Here is a 17,908-nt window from a genome sequence, read left to right as displayed (position 1 = left end):
GCTTTTGTGGGATTCTTATCTTTTGTAAAATTACATATAAACTTTTTATGGACTGTCTTTTCTCTAGATTTTTATTTTACAAATTTCTGCAACATCTGTCACCCTGACTTCCTGTTCTGTACATTTCTTGGAAACTCTGTTGAGGGGATAATTTCTTACCTGATTAAAAGACTTTGTTGAGAAACCTGGAAAGTTGTTTAATATAAGCTGTATGCCCTACATATGTTGGAATATGTCACTTTAGCTCTTCGAATGGAGCAAACAGTGTAACTGTTATAAATGGTTATAAAATCTGGTTTCAGTACAGCCACATTGTTATTGATTTATGTGAGGCTGGTAGTTCTGCCAGTATTTGACTGTAGGGATTAAAATCCTGAGCTTGAAGACACCTGACAGTAGTTTTAGAAAAATTTGCGCTCATAGGGCAAAGCTTGAACTTGTTGGGTGGGAAGACAAGCATGAAAGCCTCTGCAAGGAAGAGATCAGTTTCTTACGTGATGGAAGAGTTCATGTTTGGGGGGAACGAGTGCAGTTACTATTTCTTAGAGCATGTTTCGTTCCATAGCTGCTAACAGAACCCAAGGTTCCTGAATCTTGCTAGGCCAGTGAACCATCATGTAGCTCTGAAACAGGTGGCAGGATGTCTGTCATTTTCCTCTGCTTTTCTTCATGGGAGGTGGTGTCCTGTTGTACTTGCTCTGTGGTCTGTTCCAACTTGGCAGAGACTTGTAAGATGATATCCAGCATAATTTTATGCTTATTTATACATATATATATGTGGTTGATAAAAACCTAGGAAATTCCTTTCTCCTGTGTGTGTGCTTCCAGGTTACTGATATCCCTATTGAAAGCAAGCAAAACATTTGGTCAGTGTTGTGTATGCAAGTGGCAGCTCTTGTGATCACCTTGCCCCTTTGTGACTTAGCTTTTTTCAGTAAATTGGACAGTCCTTTTGCTGAGTGTTCTTTCCCCCTTGCTACGTGCTGCAGAAACCCTTCCTTGAAATCTCCTAGTTTCATTTTTTTCATTGTTGATGTCTTCTCAAACTTACAAAAGAGAGTTCACAAGGAACTAAAACAGAAGAACATTGATTCAGAATGATTGCTGAGCCAGGCCAACTAAATTGACAAACGACATTTGTTTTTGTTAGAGCATTTGAATGTATTAAGGGTCATGTAGTGCAAAAGTGTAGCTGGATCTCAGAATATGAGTTAAGAAGCCTAAAATACAGGGATTGAGGAATTGTTATTCACTTGCCTGCAAAAAGTTTGAGTTGTTTTTAGAACACTATATTTTAATGCAATGAAAATTTTTAAATACTTACTTATTGGGGGAAGATGTTATGCTTTGGAGATTAAAACCATGGAGATGTGTGTTAGGACTTGAAATTGGTTGCTTAAGTGTTCTGTCAGAAATTCCTAACATCTTGTTTATTCAGACATCTTAAGGAGCTTGGACTGCTCCATTTTGGAGTATTTAGTTAAGTCTACAGTTGCATTACTGTTACATACAGTGCTCAAAAAATGTTACCTCTTTTCAAAACACAAGGTACCTGTAGACTTTGAATTACTCAGGAGCAGCAACTTTCACTAAGCAGCTTGGCACTAAGCGAACCTTTGGTTCTGTGATGCCTCAAAGAGGTATGGGAAGATGCATCTGGCCAAAGGCAGCTTTAATCAAACAAATGCCTTGTTTTCTTAAAATATTACACAAAATAACTAACTTGTGTACAAAACATAGTTCAGTTGTGACTCTAGTAGCTGTCTGTTCAGCTGCTGAGCAGCTTTTCAATATCTTTTAAACCAAAATAAGGGAATTTTAGGGAATTTGCCAAAATATTCTAGAGAAGAAATGCTATATACAGCCTTGAACTACAGTATTTGACAGCAGAGGTTTGAGGATTTGCAGTTTAGGCTTGTTGTATAGATTTCCCTCATTGTCCTCTGTTATAAATCTCCACTAGATTTGTGTGTAATATTTTAATTTGTATTTTTCTTTAGGACTTCTCGCTAGCTAACTATCTGAAATGTTAAATGAGCTTTTTGTACATGTAGTCAAGTGTCTGGCATGGCTTTACAAGACAGTGTTTAACTATGTATTGCGTTATATATTAAATCTATATTTTAAATACAGCCATTTTAGTGTTCTTAAATTATTTTTAAACTTGCTAATAGTTTTAAGTCTCTACCATAAGCATGTGTCGTACATAAGAAGATAAAAGTTGCAGAAGAGCCATCCCTGTAGAAAACTACTAAAAAGGTATTTTGCGTTAAAGAATTCAGCAAAGAAAAGGGCTCAAGCGTTTGCAATGCAAGCAGAGGCTTCCTTTTCTTTCCAGTCACAGATGTGATTGCCAGATGTTTTGTGTTGCATTTATGGCCTAGTACCATAACTTCAACTTCAAAATGTGTTATTCTTTTCTTTGGTGGGGTTGTTGGAGTATTCACCTGGTGGGGCAGGGGGATGAGATTCGGAATTTCTTCATTCAGGAAAAGTGTCTTGATTACTTTCTGGTTAGCTGGTTTAACCACTTTTGTGTTATAAAATGAAGTCTTGTATCTTTTGCTGCTGTTCTAGCATTTTTGTTTTTCTTCAGCTCTTTTTCAAAGAAGAGGCTGATCTTTGCTTTTGCAAGAAAATGATTAGAAGCTTATTTCTGGTAGAATTCATGGTTATTGGAAAGAGTGTTTCTCTGTTGCTCTGGATCTAGGTGCCTGGATTCCAGAAATTGATAGTATTTTAAGCAGTGTTTCTTCTGGTAAACTAGATGACTGTCCTGTCAACAGTCTGCCTCCTGAATTCTGTCCTGAGTTATGTCAGGACACACTTTCACGTTAGTGGTTTATCATCTAGCTGCCACTAAGCCTGTACTCCTACTCCACCTTGGTCCAGACCAGTTTCTGTTTGTTGCTCTCCCTGTGAAAAATTCAGTGGCCTTGCCACTGTGGTGTTTAAGCCAGTTCAGCTGGCTGATCTGGTGAAGTTCTCATGCAGGGAAAAAGGAGGAGAAAAACCTCTGAATCAAACCTTTTATGTGATTACCAAGTTCATTGCAAGGGGAGTGGCAAAAGCTGTTGGGGGAAGGATGGAAGGACTGTCCCATTCATCAGTAGCTGGCTAGATGTGCTCAGCTCTGTCAGTTTATTGGCTGAATGTTGCAACGTTCAGGATTGGGGATTGTCTTATGGGCATAGTGTAAGGGAGTAGTGAAATATAGGAAGAAATGAGGTAACTACTCTCACTTGGAGTTTTGACAGAGTAAAGGAAGGTTTTTGCATAGCAGACTAGATTTAAAATAAATTATTTTGTGAATTTCAGGGGGAGTGAGAAAGTATAAACTTCAGGAAGAAAGAGTTACTAAAATAGTACAATTTTGGTTTTACTCTGTGGTAAAATCTCATTCCTAAGCTGTGAGGAGAAATGGACTAATATGTGCTGGTATGTTGTACCCGGTTTCTGTAGAAGGGCCAAAAGATCAGAATTTTCTATCAGTATGTCAAAGGGGAAACGTTCATGGATACCCTTAAACTGTTCTATCTGTTTCATAGCAGTGTGCAAGGAATTGTTATACCTAAAGACTTCTTTAGTGTGTGGTATCCATTTGTGCGTAATTTGGGGGCCCTGTGGAATGATCAGAAGTGTATCGGAAGTGTGGAACCGTTGCCAGCTTCTCTTAGGTGGACAGGATTGTTAGCATTCAGCTCCTGAAAATTTAAGATTAGATTTAGCAACTAATCCCCAAGCAGGCAGGTGGTAAATGGAGACAGAGGAATCTTCAGAGTAGTTGAGCAGGGCAAAACAAACAAGAGAAGAGATGTAATCAACCAAAACCGGGAAAAAATTGTGAATGTTGAGCAGTATGTTTCATAGGTCTCTCTTTTTTTGATTTATGAATTATTCCAGGTAAAATGGAATGATTAAAAAAAGATAAATTCTTTTTTTGAATGTTCTGAATTTGAGGTTAAAAAGGTATGTATTGAAAGTGTTTATTTCTGGAGCATATGAATTAGGTGAATGTTGGCACCAAATTAGAGACAATAAAACTCCCCAGTAATAAAGGTGATCCTAACTGAAGTTTCTCCTTTTGGGAGAGGGCATGTCTTTATATGTAGTAGATCTAGCTTGGTGGTCATTATTCTGGATATTTTCTTCTGTCATTGTAGTGAGAGGGCTGGCATTGGAGGAAACAGTTCTTCAGAAGGTATTAGTGCTGCCTGTATTTTCTCCAATCTGTAAACTGACCTGAGAGATGTATGCAGGATAGGGGACAGAGTTTTGTGAGCTGCTTTTTTGATGGAAACGAAAACGGAGACTTTATTTGCTACAGTAAAAGGACTGTATTATTTCTCTTGCTGCTGATAGCAATATGTAACACTAACTTAAATTCCATGTTTTTAAGAAAGGGGCCAGTGAGCAAAATCAATGTTCAGTGTAGTAAAGTTTATTTACAGTTTCAGAAAACTTAGAGGTGACTCTGAACTGCTCGGGGGAAAAAAAAAGTTTTTAGTTATTTTTTATCTAACAGTGATTTGGGTAGTGTTTATGGCAAATATAGTTTGGAAAGCGTTAGCTAAAAATTTTGTTTAGAAATAATGTTAGACCAAAACCACCTTTTGAGACAGAAGTATCTAATTTAATATTTGATTGTATTTTAAACTAAAGTGCATGACTTTGGCATGGGAGAGCAGCTTCTGGTAAGATAATCGACTCTCTCAACCATCTATAGAAGAAATTCTGTTTTCAGAAACTGTCATACCCAAATTCAGAAGTCTTCAAAATTTGAATTTCTGATTTTTCTTTCTAAATAATTCCTCTTCTGCAGTTATTTTTTTCTATGTGCAGCCACAAAGATTTGATTATCCCTTGGAGCTGATAAAACCCCTTCTTGCGTATAAATTATAAATAATTTATTTTTTAGTTCATTTGAAAAAATGTCTTTAGCTTTTTTAAGGATACATGAAAATCTGCATTCAGTTTTTAAAAGAGTAAAATGAACCTAATAGACTTAAATGTCAGCATCACTGGAAAAAAGGTCAAGGTGCTGATTTTATGGGTTCCCCCACCCTTGTAATTCACTGTGAAACTAAATTTCAAAGAATTGTAAAATCATTAAGGTTGGATCATCAAGTCAAACCACCAGCCCAACCCCACCGTGCCCACTAAACCATGTCTCCAAGTGCCACATCTAAACGTTTTTTGAACACCTCCAGGGATGGTGACTCCACGACTTCCCTGGACAGCCTGTGCCAATGCTTGAATTTTGCTCTTCAGTAACTCACTAAGATTGTTGGGAATTTATTTCAGAATCCATCTTGACTAAAATATTGTTCTTTCTGAGGCAATATTTCTTTGACCTGTGGAATTTCTTCCTCAAAAGTACAGAAGTACAGAAACATTTAACCTCAAAAGTTAATGGCTTATAATGATTATGGGGCAATAACAATATTTACACATAGAATTTTGAGAATAGAGCATCTATTGACAGATAATTAACACTTTTTCAATGCTAAGAAAGAATTGGAAAAGTTGTTTGTGGCAGAATATTAAAAAAGCACAAGGTCGTTTCTTTATTTGAGTATTTTTTGAAAAGTGATCTTAATGTGTTATCAGCTCTATGGAGTAACTTTATTTTATTTGTTAATGTAAACAGATGGGTTTACTAGGTGAAATTAACTCCTCAGGAGAGACTGATGTTGGGAGGGAAACTTTCATTTTACTTTGAATTTGAATAACTTTACCATTTTACCCTGCTGCGTCTTGCTGTTGAGAAAGAAGGGAAGGGGAGAAACAACTCTGAATTTCCCTTTTTTTATTTGTTTTTCTAAGCTTGTCATGGCTTTGAAAATTCCTTGTGGAAAGAATTCATCCAGTGCATTGTGTCTGCATGCTGTGGGAAAGGAGGTGGTTTGTTGCAGCAGCAACTCTTGCTTTAGTAATATACCTTTCGTATTTACAACAAAGAAAGACAGCCAACACACAGAGAAGGAAGAGTGCTATTTCCTGGAAGAAAGCACGAGAAATTGTGATAATGCAGTCAGTTACTAGATTTTAAGAGTAATGCATTGCTGGTAGCTTTTGTGGCCTATCTTGTGAGCTTTTCTTTGTCTGCTGCTAAGTGTAGTCAGTAACATTGTGTGCAGTGGTTCGTCTGCTTTCCAAAGGGTATTGTCTGTCCAAATCTTTAATTTCACTTTTTTTGTGTGTGGTGGTTTGGGGTTTTTTGTGGGTTTTTTTTTTGTTTTTTTTTTTTTTTCCAAATTTAATATTGGTCATTGTTTCCATAGTGAGTGATACCCATCTGGATATAAGATTAAAATTTTTAAGTCTCTCAGGATTTCTTGCATGTTGTTACATTAGCATGGGTCATGAAATTGGTCACTAACTGTATCTCTTCATGAAGTCTAAACTCATGATCAGCCTAGACTGAGTAGCAAATTTTGTTTGTGCTTTCAGTTGTCAAAAATATTGTGGAGTATTACAAACTCAGCTTTTGAAAATATATTTGACTAATGGATCACTCTTGTTTTTCCACCTACAGGTTCGATCTGTGGATGAGATGAATCATGAGTTTCAAGCTCTTGCCCTAGAATCTCGGGGAATGGGAGAGGTAATTATTGAGGGTTGAAAACCCAGTTGGTGGTTTGGAAATGTTGATACCATTTAAGAATATTAAATAATATGATATGAAGCAAAGAGCTTCTCTTAAGACCACTGATTTTCCAGGCAGCTGAAGATTTCTGTTCTAAGGTGAAGATAAACTGGACAGTTTGCAAGAGCACTGGGATGCTTGTTGACTGGATCCACTGGTGTTACTATGTCAGTCTTACTGGATGACTTGATACTCTCAGGGAAGTGACAGGGTAATTAATTTGAAAGTTGATGCAGCTCTATGAAATGAGGCGTGTTTTCAGTGTCACTGTATCTGAGCTAGTTAAACAATTGCTTGCTATCTCTGAGAAGCCAAGGAGACTGAGATCTGAAAAAGGTTTGACTCCAGAAAAAGTGAAACTGGCATACCCTAGCACAAATGTGTGGTAATTTTCTATTTTTTTTTTTTTTTCTGTACTGGTAATTACTCCTTAAAAGAAGATTTTTAACCAAGGTGGAAAGTGCTGTTATATAATTCAGCTAGAGGGAAGAAGGACTTTTTGTGATTGTTTTGGTTTGTTTGGGGTTTTTTTTGAGTCTGTGTACTTCTGAGGGAGGCTGGGGAATAAATTTAAGATCGTGGAGGATGACTCCTTTAAAAGCAGTTCCCTGAACTATTTAGAAAGTAATCAACATGCATTATGGTTGCTTGTCCTGACAGAACATGGTAACGAAACAAATTCACGTTGAACTACGATTTGACATGCTGATCCTTTTGTCTTGCTGGGTATTTACCTAGGTCAGTTGATAATTGAACCAGTGACAGTATTCCAGCTTAACTTCTTAAAATGATGGTAGGACTGTGATCTCTACGGAAACTATAACTTACCAATGAAAAACAAATGCCGTGTTCTAGTTGTTGAGTATTTCTGGGCTGAAAAATGGCTATTCTTACTTGATCTTTTTACTTTATTGAAGCATTTAACCAGTTGGCTTTTCAGCAGTTTTTGCTTCATCCAAGGTTCCATGTTGACTTTCTTGAACCATCTCACATTTGAAAAAGCAGTAATAGATGAAGCCTTGTTCTTTTGAAAGCCAAGTAGCCACCTTTGGATATGCTTACTTTCCCCTGCCCAAGCTCTTAAAACTCCTTTTGAAAGCTAAAGGTGTTAGTAAGGTATCTGTGATAGTACCAACAGTGTGATAGAGTGGATGGTAAGATTTATATCGCTGTTTGTTCTTTTTGCCACCCCACAAAGTACTCTGAAAGATTGGAAGCAGTGAAAGTAAGGGTGGCACAAATTCCTGGGAATTAAATTGAGATATATGTGACTGCTCATACAGATCTTTGTTTTAGGTTATTTCAGACAGAGAGAGATAGTTCTGTATGTTTATGATTTTGTTTGTTTTCGTGGTATTCTGTGGATCTGTGAATTTTTTTTTTTTTTTTTTTTTTAAAAAAAGAAAGCATACCACCACCCCAACCCCAAAAACATGTCTTTCGTTTCAACAGTGTCTTCCAGGTATCTTGGGGTAATACAGATTGACATAGCTAGGTTGCCTTACTCAGTAAATTTCTTAATGTATTGCAGAACAATAAAGTAGTTCTGGAATAGGTTCTGTGGTGGTTTTAACATTTTTTATTTTGTTATAACCTTCCAAAATATTGAATGAGATGTCCACATAAATACCCCTGTAAGCTAGAATTGGTAGTTGTATGTTCTTATGTGTTGTCCTCTGTCTAGTTCGAAAGGTGTGAAAGGGAGGTCACATCAAGTGATCTGCTTCTAGCTATTGGGATATTGTTCGCTTCCTCATTTTCTCTGTCTGGATAGATTCTTTTTTTTTCTTTTTTTTTTTTTCCTTCCCCCCCTCTGAACTGAAAGGAATTTCTTATTCATAACACTAATCCTTCTTGGTGTTGTGTTTTTTTTTTTTCCTCGGCTGGGAATCAGTACTTGGCATTAGGAGGCTGTTAAGTATTTTCACATCATTACTAAAATCAAGACTGTCTGAATCCTCAAGCAAGTATCTCTTCCATGTGCTAATGTAAAGGAATATAGAATAAAATCTGTTTTCATTGTACCATAACATGTTTTGGAAATAATACGTACTGGAAATCCTTCTGTTAAGCTGTACTTCTGAGCTGCAGTCAGATGGAGCCTGATATCAATCAGTATTGGGAATGGGGCAGCATAACATGAGCCAGATGTACCATATCCTCGATCTGTTTGTCTTGCAATTTTTTGTTAGTCTGTTTCTTTACAGAATAAATTTAAAGTTTTATTAGCAAGAGATCTGCTGTATTGCAGGTGTCTTTCTCTAAATGTCTCCTAAAATTTTAGCTGTTAAATTAGTTAAACACAGATGATGCTTCTGGCTCCAGTTCCCAAAAGCTATCATGACCCTTAAGGTCGTGATAATACTGTGAAGAAATACTGACACGTGGTGCTATTTCTCTTTTCTAGGCATCTGTTGTTTGCTATTTCAGGGCCAGCATAGTGGGCTTCAAGACCTTCAGTGTGACCTAATACAGGCATACAGAAAACTAATTTGCCGAAGAGAATATAAAACTAAGTATTTTTTTTGATAATGTCTATTCTTATAGAAATTTACAAGGTCAAAGCACACACAAATTTAATCTTAGGGACAATGTATCTATTTCTGGGGTCAAAACTTAATTCAGAGAAATTGTAGAAGGCTCTGTAGGAGTAACTTGTGATCTTAAAAATAAATAAAAGAAATAATAAAAAAAAATCCCTAATTCAAGAGCCAGTAATTGAGACTGTGCAGTTACTTATCAGAGAGCTGGTTAAGAGGCAGCTTTAGCATAATTGGTTATTATCTGTGCATAGAAAAGGGCTTTGTTCATCTGGCAGAGACATAAAGGGATCACTGCTGATACTGAAAAAAGACACTTCTTAGCGTACTGTTGGAATAGCTCAGTAAGAAATACACCAATCTTTGCCATTATTTTGAATTAGGATTGGATGTATCTTTGTAAAGGTTCTTTTTTATTGAATTAAATGCAGGAAAAATTGAGCAAAATGCATGTTATCAAAGGGTAAAACACGATGATTTTAGCTACTTGTATTAATTTGTAATGGTTGCTTCTTGATCAAGTCTTTTTCAGTAGAAATCAAGTGGGGTTTTTTTCCTTGTCTGTTAAAGAACACGCTTGTTTTGTTTTTCTGAAAAGTACTCTTTTTGAGTTCCACAATTAAATAGTTGACAGCTGCTAGGGCTGCTCATTTATATGGCAATCCGATAGTAAAAAAACATCCCTTTAAAAAGAGCATAGTATGTCATATCTATCATCTGTCAAAAATAAGTAAATAATAAATCTAAATCACTGGCCCTCAGGGAGGTGTGAAATTACAAACTTTAAAAAACTCCTTTTATTTAAAAATTTGAGGGACGACTTCGTTGTGTAGAAATTCTAACAAATTTTTTTCTGTAAATCTGCGTGATCTTCAGTAGGATGCAGTTTAAATTTAGCCTCCTGAGGTATAGGGGGTATAGATGATGCGTTATTTTTTTTTAATAGATATTCTGTATTCTTTGTGTACCAGAGGATAAGAAGACCCCAGAAAGTTGAATATATCTGTTTGGAATTTGAGAGTATGTTGTTAAAAAAGACCAAACAAACAAACAAACCCCCAACACACCACCAAAGCAAACCTAAAAAACCCCAAAAAACCCAAAGAACAACAAAATCCGCCCAAAACAACCTGTACTTTTGCAGTGAGGATTATTGCCGCTTTCTACCAGTGGACAGTTTTTTTCCTCTGATAGAAATCCTGCAAATGAATTTTGAAATCAAAACCCACATGTTCTGCTCTAAATTTCCATATTGTTCTTAACATTGTGTTCTCTGAACACCTGTCTGATAGTGGAATTTACTAATTTCAGAGTAAGCAGACTTTAAGGTGATGCTCATTTTACAACCCGCAAGATATTACTTGATCTGTTTCATGCTGGTATGGTTGTGTTAGGTTGTGACACTTTCATTTTTGTATTTCTCATGGCTCTTATCTCAGCTGGACAAATACTTGAACTTGTCTTAGACTGTGTTTAAAATAAAATGTGAGTCTTACTCAAAACCAAGGTTTCATAGATAGCATGAAATGCTTGCTTTCTGTTCTGCCGCTGTCCCACAATGCTACATTGAGGAATACCTAAAGTAATACTCTTGTTAGTAGTTTCATTAAGGCCCATACTAAGCAGCTGTGAAGTTCAGAAGGGCTTTTTAGACAGGAGGATCAAAGCTCCAGAACATACTCATTTGTAGCGAACAAAGCTTTGAGATTCCATTTTTTCTAAATTCATGAAATTTAAAATTTTACGTTGAACATCACATTTTGCAAAATCCATTGATTGTGACCCTGTCCTCGGAGGTCTTATTTTTTTTTTTGCAAGTTGTTTGCATTGTAGTTTCAGTTGATGGACATTGTAAAGTACGTAATATATAGCTTGAGAATCCAGATTTTTAATTACATATTCAAGAGAAAATGTGAAATGCAGAGTTTGGCAGTTGTACTGCTACCAATGGGAAAAGTTAGAGGAATAAAGTAAAAGTGGAAAGAATGCTGACATTTGAGGTATTTTTCATAGAATCATAGAATAGTTTGGGTTGGAAGGAACCTTTAAAGGCCGTCTAGTCCAGCCCCCTGCAGTGCACAGGGACATCTTTAGCCAGATCAGGTTGCTCAGAGCCTCACCTAACCTCTCCTTGAATGTTTCCAGGGATGGGGCTTCTACCACCTCTCTGGGCAACCTATTTCAGTGTTTCACCACCACCCTCATTGTAAAAAAATTCTTCCTTATATCTAGTCTGAATCTACCCTCTTTTAGTTTAAAACTGTTGCTCCTTGTCCTGTTGCAACAGGCCCTGCTAAAAAGCTCGCCCCCATCTTTCTTATAGGCCCCCTTTAAGTACTGAAAGGCCGCAATAAGGTCTCCCTGAAGCCTTTTCCTCTCCAGGCTGAACAACCCCAGCTCTCTCAGCCTGTCCTTGTAGGGGAGGTGCTCCAGCCCCCTGATCATCTTCATGGCCTCCTCTGGACCCGTTCCAACAGGTCCATGTCTTTTGCGTACTCAAGATTCCAGAGCTGGACACAGCACTCCATGTGGTGTCTCATGAGAGCGGAGTGGAGGGGCAGAATCACTTTCTTCTACCTGCTGACCACACTTCTTTTGATGCAGCCCACAGTACGATTGTCCTTGTGGCCTGCCAGCTCATGTCCGGTTTTTCGTCCACCAGTACCCCCAAGTCCTTCTCGGCAGGGCTGTTCTCAATCCCTTCATCCCCCAGCCTGTATTGATACCAGGGGTTGCTCTGACCCAGGTGCATGACCTTGCACTTGGCCTCGTTGAACCTCATGAGGTTCACACAGGTCCAATTCTGAAGCTTGTTGAGGTCCCTCTGGATGTCATCCTGTCCCTCAGGCATGTCAACTGCACTACTCAGCTTGGTGTCATCTGCAAATTTGCTGAGGGTGCACTTCATACCACCATCTACATTTACGATGAAGATATTAAACAGCACTGCTCCCAGTACGAACCCCTGAGGGACGCCACTCGTCACTGATCTCCATCTGGACATCAAGCCATGGACCACTACCCTCTGGATGCAACCACCCAACCAATTCCTCACGCACTGTACAGTCCACTCATCAAATCCAAATCTCTCCTATTTAGAGAGAAGGGTGTTGTGGGGGACTGTGTCAAAGGCCTTACAGAAGTTACAATAGATGCATCTGTAGCTCTTCCCTTGTCCACTGATGTAGTCACTGTCATTGCAGGCCGCTAGGTTGTTCAGGCAAGACTTCTCCTTGGTGAAGCCATGCTGGCTGTCACCAGTCACCTCCCTGTCCTCCACGTTCATTAGCGTAGCTTCTAGGAGGATCTATTCCATGATCTTCCCAGGCACAGAGGTGAGGCTGACAGGTTGGTAGTTCCCAGGGTCCTCCTTTCTACTCTTTAAAAATGGGTGCAATGTTTCCCTTTTTCCAGTCACCAGGGACTTGACCTGGCTGCAGTGACTTTTCAAATGTCATGGAGAGTGGCTTGGCGACTACCTCAGCCAATTCCCTCAGGACCCTGGGATTCACCTCATCGTTTCCCATAGATTTACGGATGTTCAGGTTCCTTAGGTGATCACAAACCTGATCCTCTCTTTACAGTGGGAGGGACTTTGCAGCCCATCCTCATGAGAGGTGAGGGAGGAGAGGTTGCCAGTGAAGTTTGAGGCAAAAAAGTTGAGTACCTCAGCCTTCTCCTCGTCTGTTGTTACCAGCTTGCCAGTCTTTCTTGTTGGTGGGATACGCTTTCTTTACCCTTCCTTTTCTGATTGACATATCTGTAGAAGCCCTTCTTTTCATCCTTTGCCAAGTTCAGCTCCAGCTGTGCGGTAGCCTTCCTGACCCCATCCCTACACTAGGAAATGTCCCTCTACTCTTCCCAGGATACCTGTCCCTGCTTCTGCTGCCTGTGCATTTCCTTCTTGCCCTTCAGTTTGCCCAGCAGGTCTCAACTCAGCCATGCTGGTCTCTTGCCTTGCTTTCCTGATTTCCTGCACCTGGGGATCAAGAGCTCTTGCACTCTATGGAAAGTGTCCTTAAAGATCTGCCAGCTCTGTTCTGTTCCCTTGTCCCTGAGAGCAACTTCCCAGGGTGTCCTATTGACTAGCTTCTTGAAGAGCTGGAAGGTTGCTTTCCTAAAATTCAGGGTCTTGACTTTAGTCTTTGCCTGACCCGTATCCCTCAGGACTCTGAACTCCACCAGCGCGTGATCACTGCAACCCAGGCTGCCTCCAATCCTGATGTCACCGGTTCTCTCACTCGCATTGGTGACCAGCAGGTCCAGTATGGCATCCCCTCTAGTAGGGCTGTCTGTTACCTGGCTTAAGTTATCCTCCATGCACTCGAGGAGTCTCTTGGATTGCCTACAGCTCACCGTGCTACTTTTCCAGCAGATGTTGGGGTGGCTGAAGTCCCCCAGCAGGACGAGAGCCTGCGAGCACAAAACCTCCTGTAGCTGGAGTAAGAAGACTTCGTCCCCTGGTCAGGCAGCTTGTCGTAGACCCCAGCCACAAGGTTCCCTGTGTTGCCTCGGTCTCTGATTTTTACCCATAAGCTTTCAACCTGCTCGTGGCTGTTGTTCAGAGACAGCTCTTCACGCTCTGTCCATTTCTTGATGTAGAAGGCAACACCTCTGCCCTCCTTCCTCGCCTGAACAGCCTGTAGTCATCAGTAGCAGCACTCCAGTCACAGGATTCCTCCCAGCAAGTTTCAGTAACAGCAACCAGGTTGTGTCTTTCTAGCAGCACAGTGGCTTCCAACTGCTCCTGTTTGTTGCCCGTGCTGTGTGCACTGGTGTAGAGGCACTGCAACTGGGCTGTTGGCTGTGTCTCCTTAGAGGACCACTTAATTCCTTTGAGGGATTTCACCGGTGTTTCCCTGCTGGCTCGCTCCTGTTACCTCAGAAGTGCCTGGGTCACCTCTGTAAGACTTCAGGTGCGCTGCAGTGTACCCAGCACGCCTCAGAGCGACAGGCTGAGGGCCCTCGCTAGCACCCTGTCCCTCTTTACTGTGCCGTATCATCCCCCAGCTTGTCACAGGCAAGACCGGTGGAGCCCCACAAGCTCTTGAGCAAAGACCCTTTGTTTGTGTGGTGCTTCTGTCATGTCGCACTAAGTCTTCTGTCATCAAAGACAGTACAAGAAGTGAGACTGGTCTAACTTGAAAATTTTGGATTTAAAACTAGTAGTGAAAAAAAAAATCATACAGCTAAATGAAATCATTGGTATGTGGAACTTCAAGTTTAAAGGTCGTGGATTGTAACCGGCAGATCCCTGTGGTCTAAAGGAGCTGGCTTGCCACCGTGTGTAGTTAGTTGCTTTCTAAAATTTGGAACATGATGCATTTCTGAGTGAGCAGAACTTTACAGTGAGCTGCTGCTGCTCCTGGTTATCATGACAGTATTAGTTAAAGGCCAAGCTTTTGAGCCAACATGGAAAGAAGGCAGCGTTAGTTAAAGTTTCTGAGAGGATTGACTTGGTTTAACACAGGGATTAATTTGATGAGCTTTGTTCACAGCTGCTTCTGTATTTTGTATCTCCTCCATACCTTCAGAATCTCAGTCTTGTTGGGGTCATTTGAGCAGTTTCTTTATACAGCATCAGCTTCAGTAACAGAACAGAACTTTTAGGGGTTTACAGTTATTCCCTGGCAAGGCGTGCTTCCTTACATGAAGCTGACTGTGGTATCTAAAATCAGTTACTTGCATATCCACTTAATAATACTGCTATTTTTTGCCTATTCATAAGCATTTTTAAATAAAACCATTTTCTCTTTTGGAACAGCTTTTACCAGCCAAAAAGTTTTGGGAACCTGATGATCCAGCAAAAGATGGACAAAAAGGGATATTCCTTGGTGATGAGTGGAGAGAGACTGCATGGGGAACTCCTCGTAAGTGATTGATGTATACGTGTTGATTAATCAGTCATGTTTACTAAATGTTATTTCAACGTTAATGAATGTGTATTATGTATTGAATTTTATTTTCCTTTAATTTTAATTGTGAAATTGTACACTGCATTGGTGGTTGTGTGCCAATAACACTTTTTTGAAGCTGGGATTTGGAATTTTTAATTTAATTTAGTATTGATCTTGTTTAATATTGCATCTGTAACGAAATGCAAAAACATTACGAGTTAATTTAAAAAAAATACAATAGTTTTATTTATTTATTTGTTTTTAACAGACCATTCTATGTCCCAACCTATTATGGTACAGAGAAAGCCTGGACAGGGTTTTCATGGAAACAGTGAAGTAAATGCTGTGTTGTCTCCACGATCAGAAAGTGGTGGCCTTGGAGTGAGCATGGTAGAATATGTGTTAAGTTCCTCTCCAGCTGATAAATTGGATTCCCGGTTTAGGAAAGGAGCTTTTGTAAGTAATGCGGTGTGTTAAGCTTGCCTAGTTACCTACTATGGTCCTACTGTCTTATATGCTTATATTTTCTGCTCTTATTTGTCCATTTTCCTTTAGAAAGGAGTGTGCAGTTGCTATCTGTGTCTGTCTTCCTTGGCTGGAGGGGGCAGAAGAGGGAAGTGGTTTGGGAATCGTGACTAAATCTTAAAAAGTCTTTAAAAAGTACTTTCTAACACCTTTAAATAAAGATAGGAAAAAGATTGCGAATAGCTTAATTTAAAATGTGTGATGGGCTTTATTTTAGATCTTCCTATTCTATGTTTCCATGCGGGTTTGTTTTGTGCTAGATGTTTTAAGTGTAAAAAAAATAAACTGTATCTAATTCGAGGTGTTACTGCTTTAACAGCACCGCTATAGTTAAGGTTGAGTTAGCTCTTCCATTATAAATCTTGGCATTCCTTTTCACATTTTGGCAGTTATTAATTGCATGTGGTTGAAACTTGATGACCAAGTTACCCACCAAATGCAATTTCATTGAAAACAAACTGTTTGTATTGTTTACGTGCACTGTAGTGTAGAATTAGGTCACCTTGTGGTGCTCCTATTGTGTTCTGTTCAATATTCAGAATCAAACAGATTCTTTTTCCTCAGGGCACTAGAGATGCTGAAACAGATGGACCTGAGAAAGGAGATCAGAAAGGCAAGGCTTCTCCATTTGAGGAGGACAAAAACAGAGATCTTAAACAAGGAGATGATGAGGATGTTACTAAAATAAATGGCAGAGGTTTGCCAAATGGAATGGATGCCGATTGCAAAGATTTTAAGTAAGCTTTTAACTGTTTCTCAAGAAGACGAGCATGTCTCTTAAGGGCATTATTACAGTTCTGGTTTGTGTGTCAGCTTTAAACATTACCCAGCTGCAGGTTGATTCTTCCTACCTCACGTCCTCCCTTTCCCACTGTGCCACATGTTTCTTAGGATGTCATGAATGTGTGTGTCACTTCTCATGAGAAAAATTCATCTTAATATAGTAATTATTCGAAGTAAATGGGTACCTTCAAAATGTGGTGAATTAAAGAGGGATGAAAACTTTAACCCTTTTAACTTCAAACTAAATTCCTTTCTCTCTCTGCTTCTTTTTAATACTCTTGCATCTGACTGTTGTTGTAGAGAGTAAGTCCTACAGAATTTTAATTTTCCTTCTAATTTTGCTAGTGAATACCACAGCCTAACACAATTATTTCCCCACAAAAGTCTGTTTAGAAACCATTTGTTCGACTAAGGAGAAACAATGTATTTCCCTATTCACATAGTTAAATGTCACCTATTCACAGTGTAGAATGGTGGTGTGATTCGGTTGTTTTCTTAAGGGAAAAAAAATTGGACCAAGCTTGAGCTTTTCAACTGTGAACTCCTATATAACAGCACAGCCAGCCTGGTTTTTTCCCCAATACTAAACTACATTTTCAATTGGATATTTTTAAAGGAATAATGTTTGGTTTTAAATGACTGTGATGCATTTGTAACTGTCAGACAAAAGAATTAACAAGATTAGAAAACTAGAGTGCTGCTCATAAATTTGTATTAATGTGATGAACATGACCAAATAGTTGTGGTTTCATTAATTTGTAATTGGAACAAGTATATTAAAATGCGTGTTTAAATCCCATATGTAAGTATTTTCTACCCTTTAAAAAATGTGTTTACCTGAGGCTGAGGAGGGATTCTTCAAGTCTTTTTTTTGGAGACGTATTGTTGAAAAGAATATAACACCAAGCATATTGGAGAGCTCAGATTAGCTCCTTTCAGATGCATGCTGCAATACACGCAATAAACCAAGTTACCTTCAGTATTATTATTCATTATTCTACCTTCAGTAGAAAATGCAGAATAAATTTTGTCCTGCTTTTCTTTACCAGTATCTATTTCAATTTTGAAATAGTTGCTTGCAAAGTACCTTTTGTATTATTTAAAGGGAGAAATTACTAAAAAATACACAAGTGCAAAAAAGCATCCAAAGCCAGTAAACCTCTTAAAATAAATAAGGCCATCTAATTTAAGTGGGCCCTATAAAGTGGTGGTATAAAGCCCTCTAAACAGAGGTTTATAATTGAAGTATTGACACAACTTTAACTATAGCAACAGAACAGCACCATATAAAGAGCAACCTACATTAGGTAAACATAAGTATTAACAAAAAAACTTTGTCCTGTCCTCCTCCTTGTATTTTTATTGTACTTACAGCTTTTTTAAAAACTAAAATATGTGCTGAAATAACTGCCTTTTGTTCTTCAATTCATTGATACTGTATGTCACTTGGGAAGAATAAGGAATATTAAGTAGCTTCAAACTCAAGTGTTGTACATTGAGCAAGACATGGTTTC

General features: G+C 38.8%; 1 protein-coding gene across 8 annotated transcripts in view; it reads left to right on the top strand.

Annotated features, from left to right (window-relative positions):
* PUM2 (pumilio RNA binding family member 2) overlaps positions 1–17,908 on the top strand; it is a 72,673-nt gene that overhangs the window by 16,100 nt on the left and 38,665 nt on the right. For 7 of the 8 annotated variants that reach the window (XM_086460340.1, XM_086460336.1, XM_086460338.1 and 4 more), the window contains exons 2-5: positions 6,539–6,607; positions 14,954–15,059; positions 15,355–15,542; positions 16,176–16,348. In XM_086460340.1, the coding sequence (XP_086316466.1) occupies positions 6,557–6,607; positions 14,954–15,059; positions 15,355–15,542; positions 16,176–16,348 (518 nt within the window). In that variant the 5' untranslated portion in view covers positions 6,539–6,556. Of the gene's footprint in view, positions 1–6,538; positions 6,608–8,613; positions 8,617–14,953; positions 15,060–15,354; positions 15,543–16,175; positions 16,349–17,908 lie in introns of those variants that run through there. The other variant, XM_086460341.1, reaches the window with a different exon arrangement.

The sequence above is a fragment of the Leptosomus discolor genome, chromosome 2, assembly GCF_034619465.1.
Source record: "Leptosomus discolor isolate bLepDis1 chromosome 2, bLepDis1.hap2, whole genome shotgun sequence".
Classification (NCBI taxonomy): domain Eukaryota; kingdom Metazoa; phylum Chordata; class Aves; order Leptosomiformes; family Leptosomidae; genus Leptosomus; species Leptosomus discolor.
Note: the sequence above shows the minus strand (reverse complement) of the source record. Positions and strands in the feature narration are given on the sequence as shown.